Raw genomic sequence first — 20025 nt, forward strand, 5'->3', positions numbered from 1 at the left:
ACCTAGAGCTCATTCAACTAGGGCATTAGCTACATCTGTAGCTTTTCAGGATAGGCAGCCAATAGATTCCATTTGTGCAGCAGCCACCTGGGCTTCTCCTCATACCTTCATTTCACATTACAAATTGGACATGGTCTCCAGAAACCGTGCCAACTTTGGTTCCACTGTTCTCAAGAGTCTGTTCCGATAGGCCACCAGGGATAAGGTGCTAGGGACACGGTCCCATCCAGCAAGAATGAAGGCGAGATAGACAACTTAACATTAAGAAGTTATGTACCTACCATAACGTTCCATGTTAGTTGTCTTCTTTTCGCCTTCTTTCTTGCGTTCCACCCTCCATCCCCCAAGCCTGGACAGACCGATAGGAATTCATTTTGTGATCTTCCTCTGGAAGTTTTCATTCCCACACGTTCTACCACCTCTATTTCCCCTTTTGTTAGGTCTGAGATACCTTACACTCAGGTTTATATAGAGGTGGGTTACCCTTCTCCATACTATGGAGACTAGAATTGCTTGGTCTAGCTATCAAACGAGATCTGAGTAGTTACCGCCTAGCATTGTGGGATATAGGGGAGCCTCGAGCCGGTGGAATTAGCTCTCGAGCTTTAGTATTGGCCGAGTCGGAGCCGAGGATTGGCTCTGAACCCATCCAGCAAGAAAGAAGGTGAGAAGAAGACAACTAACATGGAACGTTATGGTAGGTACATAACTTCTTATTTTTTTTCTGTAACTGTGTGAACCTGTCCAGCTGTGTTATTTTTAATATTTCCTGTGATTAAAACTCTGGTGTTTGTTGTAAATAGATATTTAGTATTTTCATGTTTTTATTATTTATTATTAAATATATTTAAACTTTTCATTGTGGCTGGTCATTTAGAGAATATTTTAACATTTGAGAGTACTTGTATCTAGTGGTGACACTGTGACCACTTCTGAAAGTCTGGCTGTTTGGTCAACATTACCATTTGTATTAATAATAGCACTCAGTATAATTGGGTACCCTTGCAAGAGCATTAGAGTGGCCGGCTTTGGAGTCTGTGGTGGCGGTGTAACTACCTTATTGTCTGGGAAGAAGGTGGCATAGCTAGTAAATCTGTGCCAGCCTTTCCTGTGTGTGTGTGAAAATTAAATCTTAGAGTGTGTGTGTCAGCTGATTGGAGCAGGGGCACGAAGCAGTGGTTTCACAGAGAGAGTGGTGGAGAACTTGGCTTGGACACTCAGCTGAGGTTTTGACTCTATAGCTGTGCCAGTGGGGAGTCTTAACGGGGACCTGGAAGGAGATAGAGAAACCGAGAATTTGGACTGAGTGCATTTCTTGTGTGCTTTTAAGGTGCATCTATTTTTGTTCCAAGTGAACAATCTTCTCCAGTGTCAGTGGTGAGGATTGAGGCTCCTTAATTACTGGCCCAGAGTGGGGACATCACAGGGAGTGCTAAGAGAAACAGCATATATGGTAGATTTAGATGAGTCTAGAATAGAAGCTGCTGTTAAAAAAAAAAAAGGATAATTTGTTAGGCATTTAAAATAGAGTAATGATGATAATCAGTTAGAGAAAGATAGAAAAATTGGGGGGGGGGCAGATAATTTACAAGAAACAGTGGGAGAAATTTCTAAGTCTCCTAGTTATGCAGCAAAATCCAGAAGGTTTAGGTTTTTGCATAGAAATGTGGCACAGGTATTTTTATATCCAGGTAAGCTCTAAATTTCCTTAAGTAAATAGCCAATGCTAGAAGTATCATGGGTAAGAGAGAGGTAAATGAGAACATGTTTTTTGAAATGTAATGCATTGACAGATTTTTAAAAAATCCCTACACCGTACCTTGACAGAAATGCTGGGGGAGCAAATTGTTCTGACTTCGGAAATTATTCTTTTGAGCTGGGATATAGCATCAGATTTGGCTAGACATGCATTGAAGATTGGAAAGGAAATAAAAGAACTAGATGTGAGAACTTTAGAAAAGAGAAGGAACAAGTTTCATAAAAATAAATGGAATTTGTAGGAATAATACATGCATTAAGAGAAGGCAGGAATCAATCCATCTATGTAATGTTGGACTGAATATAAATAAAGCATGTATGTATACTGCATGAAGATGATAATGGACACTGTTACTACAGTTTGTATTACTTTGTATTAATGTATGCTGAGTCATGTTACCATTTGAAATGTGATATAATAAACATTTAAAAAATTAAGGCTTATCGAAATTTATAGACTGGGGTTTGGGAATGTGATGCCTTGGTAAAAATTATTATAAGTTTGAACACTTGCCTCATAGGTTGAAGGCAGGGCTGAAATATTGAAACCACAATAAAATGCCATTTTTGTGGTGAATTGCCACATTTAATTGACAAATATATGTTGACATATGTCAGTAATATGGGGGAAAGGACATAGCATAAATGGCTATAAAATGTGATTTAAAAATGTCATAATTCAGGACATTTCTAGATTGACTGCATTATGCAAGGTTTAAAAGAAAATGGTGAAAAAGAAATGAATGAGGTGACTGTTGGAGTGGAAGAAGTCAATGTTGAAGATGTAAATGAAGATGCACAGAATGAAGAGGTATTACAAAACAGAGAACATGAAAAGGCTGAACACAGTTTGCATGACAACAAAGGAAAAGGGAAAATGGAGGGGAAAGTAAGAATGCATTGCATCTACAAACTGAGAAGAGATGTAGCATACAGGAAGTTGAAGTTGGAGAAGAAGCAAAATGATGGTAATATAAAATGTGTAAGGGAGAGTTAGAAGAAAAAAATCTAACTGCAAAGTGAAAATATGAACTGGGTATATAAAAATATTTCTCCTGGTTTAAAGACAAAAGGAAAGTTATGTTTGGTTTAAATTTTAGTAAATGTAGAGTACAAAAACAATGGGAAAGGTTGCATGTATTGCACTGGTGTTTGCAGTGAAAATCAGATAGGTTTCTTTAATGAGACATGGTCAAAGCGCAGAGAGAAAAAGCAAAATTTCAAAAAAAAACAAAAAACAATAACTTGAAAATGGAAATCAAAAGTTAAATCAACCATGACAAAATTACTGAATGTTGTAAAAGAATTAAAAGATCTGGAGGTGGGAACTTAAGAAACTATAATGAATAAACTACATGGAAACAAATGGAATCTGTGGGAACAGCACACAAACAGAATAATTTTCATGAAGTAGAGTGAAATTTCAGGAAAGGTAAAACTTCAGCAAGTAAAATGTTAAAATAAATAAAATGTTAATGTGTATATTACATATATATATATATATATATATATATATATATATATATATATATATGTGTGTGTGTGTGTGTGTGTGTATAAAATGCATAAAAAGAAAAAAGAATCTATGTAATGGTTTATATGCTTTCTTCTGACCGTATGTTTCCCATATGCCATTGTGTGATACGTGAAGTTAAACAAGTAAAGTAAATGGAGTGCTTGCAAGGAAATCAGGTAATATGGAATTTAGGAATAGTGGGTTACTTAAAAAAATCGCAATGCAAATTTATTACAAAGTGTTATTGTTAGAGCAGGAAGCATTTCATTTGTGGGTAGAAAAGTTAAAAATAAGCTGTAGAGGATTATGCACTACAGCTAAAGAAAGGAAGAAGTTGCCTCAAGTTAATCCTTATGTGAATGCAAATATGAATATAATTACATTAGAATAATTTAAATATAATAAATAATAGTAAAGGAAGAGTGATGCAAGATGTAGTAAGGAGTAGAGTTAAAGTGAGGGGAAATAAAGTAGGATAAGGAAAGTGTGTATACATTTAGCAGGGCAAACAGACAAAAGTTACATTACCAGACAAAAGTTGTATTACCATAACATTTGAAAGAAAAGACTGTATAATTGGAGGAAAATTAAATCAGTATTCAGATCATTTAGCACTATGGGTTAATATTGGAGAAGATGAAGGGGATGAAAGAACTTAAAGACTTTAAAAACTTACAGCACAATATATAAAGTGGTACTGAGGCATGAACGAGAACAATTATTGTATGATCATCCATCTACACAGGCTTTTTATCTAGCAAAGAAGCAATGATGGCTGGCTTTTAAGGGAAAAATAAATACAAAAAGTAAAGTTAATATAAAGCTGTACAGGAAGTATATCAAAGAGGAAAAAAGATAAACATAATAGTGAAATCAAAGATTTGGAAGAGGAAAATGCAGCATAATTGAAGCAGGAAAGACAGCTATATGAATAACACAGAAAATAGAGACATTATTGTATACACAAATGCATTTTGTTAAAGATAAGAAATAAGAAGCAATGCTTGTTTCGGAAAAATGTTAAGAAATAAAAATATAACAAAAATGATGGATAAGACTGGATGGGTAATATTGATAGTGTGACAACATATGTGAGTAGAAGATAACTTTGGATGCAGAAGTAGTAAATTATGAATGGAAAGTTAATATGAGGACCTTCCCGTCAATTGGTTATACATCACCTTTTTTTAATCTCATTTTCTATCATAACTGTTAGTAATTGGGTGCTCAGCTACCTCTAACCTTGGCATATTTAATTCTTCCTCAAATATTTCCATTTGTACCTTTTCTTGATTTCCATATTTATCTGCTTTATACAGATTTTCATAAAATTTCTGAAATATTTCCAGGCCCGCTACAGGATCTCTTATCTTCCTTTGTTATAGGCTCCCTAAGCTTGGTGCCAGCCCTTTTTACATTCTGTTGTCTGTGTCGTTGTGCTAAAAGTTTTTGTGCTCTGGAATTATCAAAAAAAAAATTTGCTTAACATTCTTTCTAAACTCATGCATATTATCGAGGTATTCCGTTATTTTTCTATTTAGCATTCTGCAGTTGCTCATCTTACTGTTCTGTGAGATTCCCCCTGTTTTGCAATACTTACCTTTGTCAGTCCCTCTAAATAATTCTTGTTACTTCTTAACCACATCTTTCTCTGTTATTTCCATTCTGTTTTTAAACTCCAGTTTAATATTATCCCACTCCCTAGCTATATATTTTCTCTAATAACTCCCAAATAATTACCACCACCACCTTTAATTCCAGCCTTTTCAACAGATGGGTAGAAAGAGAGTGTCTCTATTTTTCATTGCCCTGCATTTTTATTTTAGTTATAATTGGTGCTTTATCTGAAATAGTTAATGTATATCAAAACTTTCAATTAAATTCACATGTTCCTGTGAAATGTAAGTTCTGTCTAGCCTCGCCCAGTTTTTGTATCTAGGGGAATAATACATAAATTCACTCCGGACTCCTACTACTGAATTCACATCTTCCATGCCAAGTATTTTCATAAATTTCTTTAAAAATACACCCTCTTTGGTTATATTTTCACTTCTTGGTCCCCCAGATAGATCTTCTCTGCTGCTAATCAAATTCTAGTTCTCACCTGTAAGTAATATGCCCTGCTGAAAGCTGATTTATTTCTCCCAAAATTTTCTTAAGCTCCATTATAGCAGTTTTAGGTGGAATATAAATACATGCCAACAGCCCCTTAGTACTACAAATCTATTATCGTGCATCACTGTTGGAGATCCTCTAGAAATGAATACAAGTGCTCCCCTTTTTCTTTGTCCCAGATATTCCACTGAATAGCCATCCTGAAAATATTTCTTCATCAAATTCACATGCTTGGTTCTTCCCAAATGTGTTTCCTGTAACATAGCTGTTTGTAGTCTATATGTTTTAACATAGTTCACTATGCTCTCTCTTTTTATATACATCTGTGATGCCATTTACATTTAAAGATAATATAGAAAGCGATATGACGTTATTATTCCAACCTGATGTGTAACAGCTTTTTTTTTTTTAACCTGTCAAGTTCCAGATTTTGTTACACGCATGCACTAATATTTAGCAGGTTGATCTTTTATAAAGCTGTTTGTCGTATCCATTTGAGCCTCTATCACATCTTGCAAAACTTTTTGTTTTAGTGAAAACCTTCAAAACACACACGCACACACACACACACACACACACACACACACACACACACAAAGAACACTCCTAAAACCTATTAACTTAACACTAACACACAAAACTATGTATATCTTCAAATATTGAAGTTTAACCCTCTTAGGAATAATTGTCCCAGACAAACAGCCACACTCACAGACTTGGATTAACCAATAAGGAAGGTTATGCATGCTAAAATTCATGGTGTACAGTATGCGCTTCTACTTAGTGCTGTATTTGTCTTGTCTTTATTCCTCTCCCACATTGGGAAAATACTTGAATATTTTCAGAAAACTTTATCTCCTAGCCACTGAAAGAAAAAAGAAAAATATTCTGTTTTTAATTGTTGCTCATCAAGATTGTCTGTATGGAGTCATGAGTACCAGATGAACAGTTGCCTCTACAAGCAGTATTTGCAAGAGGAAAACTTTATTCAGTATTGTCTTTTATTTATTTAATCCCCCTTAAAACTTGTTACTATATCAAGACAAGGGCCTTAATCCAGTCATTCCCCTATGCAAGAGTAGCATTGTATCAAGTTCTTTTGACCAGAGTTTTTCACATTGCAGTGCCTGCACTTCTTAAAACTGAACAAGGAGAAAAAATGAAAAAAAAAAAAAACAAGGGCATCTGTCTTCTTTAGTATCCCTGTTATACTTGAAAATAACTCAGAAAGGTTAAATTTGTAGCATGCAGATTTTCATGCAGTATAAAATACTGCTGTTAAGAACAAAATTTGTTTTACTTAGTTAAATCTTTCCTTCATCTTCCCCTGTCCTAACTGTTCTTCCAGACATTGACATGAAGTAGGGCATATTCTTTGGAGTATTCTACAAATTTAACAAAGTCAAAAATCTCCAGTATTTCCAGATTTTCTTGTTTTGCCATGTTTTACAAATATAATTAATCCTTTATAATCTCACATTTATTTTCAATTTCTGAGTTGCTGTTTTTTTTCCTGTACTCCATCCCCCAGATCCGGTCTCTGTTTCATTTCCAACATACTTCTTGTTCTTCTAGTCAACTCTTGTGCTGTTTTCTCTCTCTCAAGCGTTTTTCTTTGAAACATTGGGAAAGGTTTCACAGGCACAGTTTCTCTGTGTGCTTTATTACCAGAAGAACAAGAAGCAAAATCTTCTTCTGTTTTGTAGCTCACTTTTTGTTGGACCTTTTGTATTTTCCTCCTTAGCATGTTCTGCATCAAAAAATGACTTTGATCCTCTGGAAAAATAATCTGAAAATAGCTGGATACAGCAGCTGGTATCTCACTCCTGCTTCTTGATATTTCCTGATTAGTGGAATAAATTTACTCCTGTTATGCGTGGTGTACACTGAGTAATCATTTTCCACAGACACACCATTGTCACCCACTTTTAGCACTTTGCATAACCTTCCACCTACTTTTAATTTATAGCAAACAAACACACAAGAACTATGTAAAGTTTCAAAAAATAAAGTTTACTATTCGGAATGAAAGAGTTGCCCCATGTTGTCAGCTGCACCCACAGGTATTACCTCTTCTAAAGTTAGGGTTACCCTTGCTAAACTGTATGTTTATGCCTTTGTCCCACTTGCCCCAATTCCTGTCTGTTTTCACATTTGTTTCCTTTCCAGATGTGAAAAACACCTTGCATGCTTTCAGTAAACCTTAGAAGGAACCTTAAGGTCCCTAACAAAAAAGACCACAAGTCTGAAGTTCCTGTGCAACCAAGAGAGTCTGGAAGCTCTGTCCTTTTATTCAGTGTCTTGCAGATTTTTTGAGGGGAGATTTCTGTCTCTCTCTGCATTCTTGGAGACCTAATTGTTTGGACCTCCTATTTTTCTGCAAGTCTAATATGACCAACAGAACTAGAACCAGGGACCCAAGTCTTCACCAGCAGATAAGTAAAACAATGTGAAGCGACATATTTATAACCAGCTTCTTCCAAACCTCTAGAATAAATTTCCCCTGCATGTTAATAGTGAGATTCCCTGGTTTCCTTCAACTCACCCGCTCAGGTCTATAATGGCTTTTTTGTATACTTCACACCCATACCTCTTTTTGACTCCAGGGACTTTTTTTGGGTCTGGTTTCTTTAAGTGACTCACCAGCTAATAATAGGCAGTATTAGCAAGGGCCAGGAGGTATTAACAAAATGTTACTAAGATTGTTCATCTAGGATGCCCTGGAGTGGAAAAATTAATCACCCCAGGGATCACGTCAGTCGCCCTGCTAGACAGGGGTCCAGGAAAGTAAATAATGTGGGAAGAAATAGCCAGGGAATTGTTATGGCTAGGCTTGTATAGGCCCTAGGGCTGATAACCTAGTACCAACTTAAGAACCTATGAACCAATGAACTTATTTATATTTTTATGTTTATGCTCATTTTCATAACTGAGAGACCTACATTTTTTGATGTGTATGATGTGAAACATGAGGGTGAGATGGGGCATTTCAATGTCAATGTTGGTTTACATCACACTGTACAGGAAATATTGTTTGTTAGTAATTATGAAAATAAGCAATATTTCCATATGTTCTCAATACTTCAAAAACCAAGTGCCTTGCAAACTGTTACATTAGGTGAAACCTCGGATGATGAGGAAAACTGTCTGCTATTTGCACTGTAAGTTGCACATCTTGAGAGATTTCCAGTATTGTTAATTAAACATACGTTTTCATATTTCTGTAAATTTCTCAATAAACATGCCCATAAAGAGTAATTTCTTGTTGTCATGTGAAAGCTTATGTCTGGTTAAAAAATGTTCTAACCGTATATGTCTAGGTTGTACAGTTGTAAACATATGAAAATTTGTGAAAGTTTAGAAAAATATAATTTAGAGTTTGCATGCTGTATAATATATTACAGCATTTAAGGAAAAGGCTACAAATGCACTGACCATTATTACTGTAAAGAATGCCTCTTTCTGATGACATTGCTATTTGTAGTTTTAATAGCTTTTATTGTTCATGAAATATTTACGTTTATTTGTCTTCTACTTTTTCAGTTTATTTTTCAGAATATGCTCTGGAATGCAAAATGTGTGTAGGCTTCTAGAGGTGTACCATTCCACACCACATAAGTGTTAATGGGTTAAACACAAACTAGATGACTGGATGGGTATCCACAAATTTACTCCAGGATTGACCAGTGTGAGACTCAGTGGCCTTGGAATATCTGTGAATCTAATCCTACTGTGCTGGGTTAATCCCTTCACGCTGTCTGTTGGAATTCTTTGTAAACTGAACATGTTTATACTTGTGTTAACTTGTTGGTAGTGTATGGGATCAAACCTTTGTTATTTCTTGGTTTAAAAATAGTTTGCTCAGTGATCGCACCGGGGCAGCTTCAGAGAGTAGGTGGCATAATCACTATTGACATTTGATGAATGTGGGAGCTTGCAAGAAAACAAACTCAAAAGAGTTAGCTGGTAGAGAGGATAATTCTGGTTGGTCTGCTGGGTAGTCCTTTTTAAAGCAATTGATACTCCTTAAGAATATATCTTATTTTCTTAGTACTAGACTTGTGTTTTAAATCTGAATGCAGATGTTACATGAATTAAGTGCTCTAACTTGGCTATTTGAGACTTCAGACTTATTTCTGGCTGACAGTTGTTTGTATTGCTGTTTATAAATGAGACACTGGCACTTTTCCTGCTAAGACAGGAATTTAAGGTAATGGGAAAGAAATTATTCAAAATGTATCAGAGACCGAACAAACTAATCTCATCAAGGCTGACGGTAAAGTGCTCTTAGACGAGGTGTTTTTGTATACTTTTTAGACTGTGATGAAGCAGTCACTGGTTCATGTAGGATCTAAAAGCTTTATGCCTTGTTTGGATTTGAATACCTTAATTTATTTAAATTCTTTGTTTTTTTTTTTTTTTTTTTTAAAGTCATCTTCAGTATCAAGCCAAGAAGACAATACTACCCAGTCTGAAGACTTGGACAGTGTAAGTATTTCTGTTGAGAATACAATTTTTCCAGCCTCTGAAGACATTACAGAGGATTTGTCTTTTCAACCTGTTCCAACTCAAGACAAGTCGCACTGTTTACCAGAATTCCAGGTAGTGCGAGAAGCTATGAAAGAAGAAAATGGAAAAAATATTATTGGGAGGCCTGCTGCTGAAGAAAAGCTAAAAGTGGAGGCTGGAAATAAGGAAGTTGAGGGCTTGACAAATGGGTCTGCTGCAAAGACAGAAGGGGTTAGCGGAAATAGATTAGAATGCCCATCACATGCACACGTTCCTCAGTCACCCTCTGGGCATCGACCACGGGGGCACACTATCTCAGTGTCTGCACCATCACGAAGAGGAAAGAAAGCAGAAAGTGACACATTTAGCAACAGACTAGGAGCCTCTAATCAAGAGAAGCTGTCTGGAGTAAGCCCCGGGTAAGTTCTTTTTCAAAAGTATCCTCCTTTTTGTACAAAATGTAATTTACATTTAGTTAAGTCATGGTTTAAACCATGAGCACTTTCTTTTTTATTTCTGCTCTTCATTACCCTTTTTGTAAATGCTTTTTCAGTATTTGTTTATTATCATGATCATCAGGTCTTAACTGGCAAGTTTCTTTCTGTCATCTGTGATGATTGAAGCAGTAAATAAAATTGCAAATATCTGGAGCAAAAGCAGACTCTGCTCTGTTTATAGTAAAATAATCAAGCATCGTAAAGCATGTCAGAAGATACCTAGACAATTTTTTCCAGAGAGAAGCATGCCTAGTAATAGGAATATAGATTTCACATCAGGAATACAGCTTCCCATAAGTTGCCTTCATCTTTTCCTCAGTACCAATAAACTGACATGTACAGTAGTGCCACCTGCTAAGATCTGATCTCATGATCTCAATTTTCATTCATTCCTCAACACGTTGGTTTGGATCTGATACAACTTGTCCACTTTTTACAGCTCATGGCTACTGCAAACTCTCAAGCTCCTCCCTTACCTGTAATGCTGTAGGTCCGCCAGCATACCTCAGATCTTGTTTGTCGTCTTCGCTTAGAGACGTGGTCGCTGTCAGCTTTCGAGCACTTAGTGAGTTATAAAAATTTTTGGCTTTATGCCTTCATCCCTTTCATACTGTATTTCTATTTTATATTTTGTGCTGGTTATAAGCTATCCTCCCTTATTCCTCTGTGTTTTTTCTGCATATATTTTAGTACCATTGTTGGTATTATTTTCCCCCCAACTGTGTTTTTCTACTGTTTCGGTAATTGTTTGTTTGCATCATTGTTCTTTGCTGTTTACCTCTGTAATGGCTGGAAAACCTTCAGGTTTCAAAAAGTGTAAGGAGTGTGGGAACAAGATCCCTTTATCCAATGCCCGCGATGTGAGATTTGTAAATCTTTTAAATCCAAGGGCTTTAATAGACGGGGAAAAATAAATTGGTTGTGAAGGAACTTCTCCCTATAGCTTTTTCAGTCACTGTTATGTTCTCGCCATAATGTTCCATCTGTGTTGTCCATTTTCATTCTTCCTCAACTCCCCTTCCTCCATCCCCCTTGTTTATGACTTCTGGAAGAGTGAGAGGATACTGGAGGAACCCAAGTTCATTTAGTGGTTTCTCATATAATCATTACTACTTACATTATTTAACAGTAAAAAGCAGCAAACAAAATCTGAGGTGTGGAGTGGGGACTACAGCATTATAGGTAATGGAGGAACTCGAGAGTTTGCAGTAGCCATGAGCTGTAAAAAGCAGCCGAGTCAGATCGAGGATTGGGTCCGAACCCACATCTTGAGGAAGAATGAAAATGGACAACATAGATGGAACATTATGGTGAGTACATAACTTCTTTTTACCATCACCATATGATGTATTTTTTGTTTGCACTTTAACCGGATTAGTACCACTAGGACAATGGCCTGTCTTTAGGGAAGACCCAAGGTTATATTCATACTGACTAGATGTGAAGGTACTTGGGAATTTCCTTTGCCCTTTCCGATAAGTGTCATGAGATATTTGCATCTACCTGAACTACCAACTCAGGCAGATGGGACTTCAGTTTAACTTCTCATCTAAAAAATGGTTAACATGTCATCTAAAAGCTGGTATACCTAAACATCTCATCGCATTTAAAGGCTGGTACACCTAACCACCTTGTCACACTAAAAATGGGCCTCTTCTACTCTCATATCTCACTTCTGTGATCTTTCTTTCATAACTGCAGCAACTGGATTCATGTCTTTCCCTGGCATGTTTGTTCCCCTACTTCATTGACCCATTGTTTCTGTTTATTTCTTAGCTGACAGATGCTTCTCCCCACATCTGCTCAACATTTGCATGTAGTAAAACAGATTTCTTGGTTCTCCCCACATCTGCTCAACATTTGCATGTGATAAAATAGATTTCTTTGTTCTAGGGCCGCTGGTTTGAAACTTTCTGTACATGAAGCTGAATAAAGCATTTCACTGTTTCCTTATAGTTGGTATAATGGTTAGGGTGTTTACTTCGCTGACACCTGCACATTCCCAATCTGGAAGCCTGCCACTCCCTGTTCTAAACATTGTTTATGTTCCTCCTTTGTGTAGTGTTGGAAGAGTATGGAAATCAACCATAATATGTTTTATAGTAAGTTAGTGTGTATCATCTAATTCACCTCTGTTGTGTACTTCTGTTGACACACCTTGTTGCATTTTATTTTTATTTTCTATAGATAAACCTCTTGCCTGGATCATGGTTGAAAAGATCCTTTTAGATTAGACTTCTTGCCTTTGTTATCAAGTAAAATAAGTAAATTTTGAGAGATTCGTAATGTAGAAATTGACAGATAAAGTGGTTATATTTCAGTTGATGCTGAACTTCTTCCTGTGTTGCAGTGAATTAGCCTTTTCTTGTATGTTTAACACTCACTTTGTGTGCATTGTGACCAAATCTGAATCATAGTGTAGTTGAGGGCAGGGAACATATAACTTGCAGTTTTGTAATATCATCAGTATCTGCATACTGTATATGAATAGAAACCTACATATCTAACATTTCATTGTTACAAAACTAATGTAGACAATCTGGTGACCAGCTTCTTCCTCTTATTCTTGCACAGAGTATCAAAATTGTGCATTAGTCATGCTTACTGTCCTTTGCAGCTTCATTTGTGTTTCTTCTTCATGAGACTTCTACAATAGCTGGCCAAAGTAAGAAGCAGGTGTCCAGGCTGCTGTATTTATTTATTATTTTTATTTAGCTTTGTTAACCGGAGGAGCACGGTTTCAAGTGAAGCATTTTCTTGCCTCCCAGGAGTACATAAAATTATCCATTTTTTAGATGTTTTATATAGAAATGTGATTGATGGAATACTGTCCTAAGCAAACTTTTTTGAAGTTCAGCCACCAGGAAGGTTTCTGCATTTGTGAAGATTGTGGTGTCTGCAACTGTGTTTTTACTTACGTGGATGATCTCTGCTGTGTCATCATATTGAATACTACTGCAGTAGCCTTAGCTGTTTATCAGTTATATTCTGCCAAGGATATAACAGCTGGCAAGCATCCAAAGCTTCAGGGAATCTTCCATGCACCCAGACTGTTAAGTAGATTGAGCTGAGGTGACTAAAAGACGAGTTTGGGGGTAAAAACCTTTAGAGCTTTACTGGTGCCGAGGGGTAAGCTCTGAGGCTTTGATGATCAGTGGTCAGCTTGTGCTTTCTTTTGCAGTTAAGTTCTCTTTGTGGAAAAAAAAACTTCAATTTTTCATGCTTTTATTGATATTTTATTAACTTCCTCTTCAGGAAAATTATTTTAAAGCTAGGAATGTTGTGTTTTAAAGGACTGTCTTGAGACTGTAACATACTTTTAAATGGAGCGCTCATTTTTTTTCTGTCAGGTTTAAAAGTAGTGTAAATTAACTGAAAAAATAATAGTCTGGAGAAATTGTTTATTTTTTCTTTGTAGGTCTGGCATAGTGTTCTAAAGTATTTTTTACTAAGTTATTTCTGTCAAAAAGTACGTTTTGTAAACTGGTAGTTTTACCAGTATTTGCTACTTCTCTTCCCTGGGAAAGAGGCACCATTCTCGGCTTTACCATGGAACAGACTACCAGTCCCCCATGGTCATTCTTCTAGAGACAAAAGAAAAAAGTTGATCAAACAGCCTTTGCCACCCCTCAGACTAGCAGTTTGCCTGAGGTACAGGTGGGTGACTTTGCTTTGGCCATTTGACTTACCTCAGACCACTCATTTTTTACCTTGGATCCTTCTACTTTAGCACCTAGAACCACTATGGACCAGAGGTTAGCAATGTTCTCTGCAGATGTTGGGGACTTTTTAGTGGGCAAGGGAGAGCCAATCTTGTTGGTCCTGGGAGAGGGAACAGTAAAGGCTTCCCTGTCGTGTCTAAATGATGCATCCACCCCTGGGGAAGCTGCTGCTGCCATTAGTAACACAACTGGCCCCATTTTTCTTGTCAAAAAGAAACAGAAAACTAAGCATGTGTCTTCTACTACTCAAATTTCCTTAGGCAGGAGTAGTTTACTGGGTCTGGTTCAAGGTTTAATTCAGGCTATTGATCTTCTTGTAAAGTAGCTTTTGGTAAAAGAAAGAGAGATTCCTGATTTTCTGAAGGGATTCAAGTTTCTGAATATGAACAGGAAAATGCAGGGTTGGATATATATCCCCTCAGATTTCTGATTCTTATTCAGAGGAGAGCTTGGTTTCTGTTTCTCTTTCTGTCAGACAGTTGCTAGGATGTGGCATTATTTTCGGTGGGAGAACACTGAGGTTTCTCAGTCCCTCAAAAAATGCTATGAGTTGTTACAGAAGGAGTTTCCAGAACCTACACCCATTCCTCCTGTTCTGTCTGCTTTAGAGGATGTGTGCTACAGTCTGCAGTTTTCTTGCTAGTTAGCCAGCTTTCCCTAAAAAGGCAGATAGGATGTATAAAGTTACTTCGCCTTTTATTATGCACTACTCCCAAACCTAACCCAGTATCTGTAGCTTTAGTCATTCCCACTGCTGCTAAAGACCAATTCCAATCCTACTCTTTCTGATAAGGATAGAAAAATTATTGATAAGTATGGCGAGTGGACTCTAAGATCATTCATCAAGGTTACAGATGGCAGTGGGAGGAAATTCCTCCTTTCCAAGGGTGGGTGGGAGGGCATTCCTCATCCCCCATATCAGGCTTTTTTTTTCCACCTGTTCTTCATCACATGCTGTCCCAAGGAGTGATAGAATCAGTTCCTTCCTCCTAGGTTATAGCTCCTTGCAGACTACAGGGTATTCACATTTTCCATATTTAGATGACTTGCCTATCATTGCAGAGTCTTTTTCAAAGTGTTAGGAATGTCTCTCTTGCGTGAGAGAGCTCTTACATAAGCTTGGATTCTAAGAGAACATTCAAAAGTGTTTCTTGACTCTCTCGTACAGGATTGTATTCCCGGGATGTCATCTAGGCACCTCCCAGTCATAGGGCTTTTCTTCCACTGGAAAATTTTGATTTTTATTTAGATCTCTTTGTAAGGTTTTCCACTCAGTGTTTGGTCACTGCTTTGGAATATCTCCGGATTTTGGGTCTCATGATACCTTTGTCAAGACTGCACATGAGAAAGATACAATGGTATTTGAAATCTCTTTAATTCCAGCATCAACACCCTTTATCTTTTCATATTCCAATGCTGGGGTTTGTCAGAAAATAGATCTTTTGGTAGAGATATCAGATATCCTTGAGTCCAGGTCTCCCCTTCTTGTATTACTTATTTTTAGGCTGTAGTTTATCTTTAAATAACACAATCATGGGCAAAGTTTTTTTTTTTTTTTTTTTTTAAAAGGTAGCTGCGACTCAAGCAGAGTAGTTTGTTTAGCTAAGTGTGAATCATGCCTTGCTTTCTATGTGGGCAAAACCAAACGTGCTCTTAAAAAAGACTATACGAGCTCCTGTATGATATCAGGATGTAGAATACTAAAAATGCTCTGTATAAGCATTCTTTGGGATGTGTAAAATTCAGGAGATTTTTATTTAGTAATTTAGACAAAGAATTGAGCCAGAGGGGCTGTGCATGGGAGACCCACCTTCAGTACAGAGAACTTTATTAACAGGTGAAATTATATGCCACTCACTTTCCTGGTGTTGATGAAAATATTTCAATACAGACAGTTTTAAAATTATGAAATGCTAAACTTGAAAATCCTTACCTGTTTAAAATAGTTGTATGCTTTAAATATATATAATTTCACAATTGTGTATGTAGGACGAAATTGGAGTAGTATTAACGAATTCCTTTTGAGGTGAATTTTTAAACATTTTCAAATTTAAGTTTTTAAACTTCACTATTATTCTTATTTATATTTATTATTATTCATATTTTTAAGTTGTATTTTTTTCTTTTTCATTATATGCTGTTTACTCTCTAATTTATTGGTGGATTCCTCTTTAAGTCAGGCTCCTTACACTTTGATATGATGTATTTAAATTTTGTGTATTTCTGATAAAGTCTGTGTATACTGCGTACAGACAGAAGTGCTTAACTTTTGTGTGGTCTACATTAATACATTATTTTTTTACTTTTTTTCCAATTTTGTTTGATGGATTTTTAAGCCTTTATTGCTGTGGCACAGTAACAACAAGCCGTTGTTGAAGTCACAATCTCTGTTTCCATTCTGCACATTTTTTGGCTTGTTGTTTCTTTGCAGATATATCTCTGTGTTGGTGTTTTTTTTGCATAACATTAGATGTTCAAATGATACCTTCTGCAGTAGCTGCTCCCTTAGTGTTTATGTGTATATAATTTTTTTTCCTGCCAAGGTGTGGACATCTATTTTTCGTTGTTCTGAGCATTGTCCTTTCAGGGCTCAGCCACCCTCCCTCCCTCTGCTGGCAGGAAAGCTCTTAAGAGCTTTGTGCCCAAACTGGTCTTAGTTAGCACTGAGAGTTTGGGCACAGGGAATGTGCCCTGATGCTTTGGAAGCTGAACGGCTCTTATATCTGGCTGGTTGTAACCCATATAGCTAAGGCTACTGCAGCAGTGATCATTCAAACATCTAATCTTACAGTAAATTCAGCTTACACAACTGTACATTCTCTGATGATGTTTGACCCTGTAGTTGACATATTTTAAGTAGGGTGAATGATGTCCCCTAAATGGGAAGTGCAGGAGGCTTTCTCCCCTCCAAAATGTGCTTTTGTGGTTTTGCTGGTAAGTTCAACAAGTAGGATTTTGTGTATTTTACTCACTGGGTGCTTTTATATGGTGATCACTCCTTAGAGAACTCATAGTGAATCTTTTTTTTTAATGTGGGTATCACTGCTGCAATCTTATTCCATAATGTGGGAATTTGACCATAGGTAAACACTTATTCTTGCCAGAATTCCTAAGCAATACTGATACCCCATGCTATTTCACCTGGTTAGCACCCTTCCTAAGAGATCAACTGGAATCTGGCTGCAAATAAAAATATAATGAGTGTCATGTTTAGTTATTTTTTGCTGCTAGAGGGTAGGGTCATTTTTCTTGTGCTCTGCAGATGAACCATCTTAGCTGAGTGAAGCAGAAAAGACTGGTGGTGGTCATTGGTTTTGACGTAGGTTTTTTGTCAAGGGAGTACCTATTTTCAATGGTTTATAAGGAGTACAACTTTATTCCATCAGTATTGCATGATTTTATCCACATTTCCATTTTTGAGGTTTTGGGGAAGAAACTTGTGAAGGGGGAATGTAGTTGCCTTAACTTCTACTTGATGCATTCTTTTTCTCCAGGGGATTTTGTTCTTGTTGATGCCTTTATTAAGTGGAAACTGTTTCTCCTCTTGTGTTTCAGCTTTGTGTTTTTACAGCTGTACCACTCACCTTTCTTTGGAAATGAAACCAATAAGCCAGTGTTGTTACCCAAGTCACAGGTACAGCTAACATTATGGTGTATGGTGGTATAGTTCAGTAAAGCTTTTTTAAATTGAAGCATTGTTAATTACTGTTAACAGTATATCATATTTACAATGTGCTATGTTGTAGTTGATCGACAGAGCTGTGAAGGTTCTAGACCAGATGCCTCCATATGACACCCACAAGATAGGGGTTGTTTATGTTGGTGAAGGGCAGGTAAGAACTTAAATTTCACTTAATATGCATTTTTAATTTTCATTGTTTGTTTTGAATTCAAGAGTTTCACATCCATAGCAGAAAAAAATGCTAACAGTTCATTTTATTTCATGCTTAAATGTATGTATTTTTACATTGTTATTGAATGCTAAAAGAAGGGATAGCAGCTGCAGTCCAGGCAGTCACAATCAGTCTGGCAATATATTTGCTTTCTCTCATGTTCCTTCTTAATTTCACAAATATGTTGATTTTGATAATGCTTGACCCAACAAGTTCAATGGTTTCTGTTTAAAAAGTTATAAGTTTCACAAAAGTAATGCAATGTGTTTTTTTCCCTTTATTTTTATAGTGAAAAGAAGTCACAGTGTTTTGCAGACAAATATGAACCAAAACAGTGTAGACATGAGGTAACTTCCCAGAAAGCTAGTGCAGGAAGGGCGTGAGTAAGGATTTCTTATAAGGTAACGCAGACAATACCCCACATAGCTCTTAAGTTCTTAGCTCAAGAATCGGGGACGGGATCTAAAATCAGAAACAGTTTTTTTTTTTTTTTTTTTTTAATATTAAACAATTCATTTAGTTAGTAGAACAACAGGTTTTGCATTAAAATACATATAAGAATAAGAATTTTGAAACTCTTATCTCATGAGTTATTTACTAACTTTAATCTTCAGTGATTTACCAGAAAATCAGAAATTTTATGAAGACCAGAGTAAAAATATAAAGCAAATTCAGAGACATTCTGCAAAACGAGGGTAATTTGAAAACTGTCTCCTCCCATGCAAGAAGGCATTTTGTGTGATAGCATGTTATGTACAAACGCACACAACACACTCAGAATTTCACATCCTGGATGATGTGCTGGACATCTCTCTGCCACTTCTTTAATTCCCTCCTGGAGCTGTGGATTTTTAAGATGTGTCTGGTTTGTGTCCTTCAGAATGTGGCACTTTGAAGATCATGAAATCAGCTTTTTTTTTCTACACAGAATATGGCTCCCATCCTCTTTAGCTTAGTACAGCAGGACAAAAAGGAGTTTGCATTGGGGACAGTATCCAGCCTGTAAGGATGAAATGTTTGTAGAAATTCCCTTTGGTTCCTTGCCCCACTAGAAAATTTGAGAGAGAGGGAGAGAGACCATTTATCCTTTTTTCTACATTTCTGTCTTGGAAGGATATCAGTTCAGGCTTTCAGCTTATTTGCAGTATGGGAAAACCTTTTAATGCTAGCTAATCAAGTCCCTCATTTTTGGAGGGATATTTCCACCTGAAAATCTTGTTACTGTTGATCTTTTGAGCCCACCAGATATCCTGGCTGGAGTTTCAGAGGCGATTGAAGCTATCAGAGGTGTTCCGTCATGCAGAGACACTACTTTTTTCATACGGAAGAGATTCTTTCCATTCTTTACAATGAAAAGTCAGGGGAAGGTGCAACTCTGGGAGAGAGTTAGGGCAGAGTGAGGAAAAAAGTGGACAGGCACCATGATAAAGAGGAAGGAGCCTGAAAGAAATCTGCCTTCCCCTAGAGAAGATAAGTAACAGAGGCCACATGGGGTGCCTCCCTGACCTCTCAAGAACTTCCCAGAATGGCAACAGATTCCCTAAATGAGGTTTTCAACTGAGCATGTCAGCAGGGTCTGTGAAAGCACCTGGGGACCAGAAGAGTGCAATATTAGTACACTTGCAGAAGGAAGAGAGTGGAACAAAATTCTGTCCACTACATATGTGTTAGCCTAATTATGGAAAGGCTCTTTGCTTTCCTAAAGAACAACAATCTATGGGATAGCAGCCTTCAGTATAGCAACCAACATAGGTTCTTAATGAGAAAATATTTTAAGTAGACATGCCTGATCTAATTTTATGACTGGGCCATGATAAGGTTTGGCAGGGAAGTACAGTACAACTGGTATAGATAGGATTCATCAAAGCCAAATGGAGGTAGTCCCTTACAGGAAGCTGCTAGAAAAACTGGAGTTGTTTGGAGGAGCAGTATGAAGGCAAAGGAATAAATGCTACATGGTTAAAAAGATAAAGAAGCTTGTTATGAGAAAGACAATGTCAAGAATATGGGAAAAC

At 36.8% G+C, this 20025-nt stretch overlaps 1 protein-coding gene across 5 annotated transcripts in view; it reads left to right on the top strand.

The window, feature by feature from the left end:
- Positions 1-20025, top strand: part of TSC2 (TSC complex subunit 2) — a 3048576-nt gene that overhangs the window by 2487152 nt on the left and 541399 nt on the right. For all 5 annotated transcript variants that reach the window (XM_044089186.1, XM_044089187.1, XM_044089190.1 and 2 more), the window contains 3 exons: positions 9821-10317; positions 17673-17751; positions 17864-17950. In XM_044089186.1, the coding sequence (XP_043945121.1) occupies positions 9821-10317; positions 17673-17751; positions 17864-17950 (663 nt within the window). The remainder of the gene's footprint in view (positions 1-9820; positions 10318-17672; positions 17752-17863; positions 17951-20025) is intronic.

Source organism: Protopterus annectens, chromosome 12.part0 (assembly GCF_019279795.1).
Source record: "Protopterus annectens isolate FY-2018-M chromosome 12.part0, PAN1.0, whole genome shotgun sequence".
In the NCBI taxonomy this organism is placed as follows: domain Eukaryota; kingdom Metazoa; phylum Chordata; order Ceratodontiformes; family Protopteridae; genus Protopterus; species Protopterus annectens.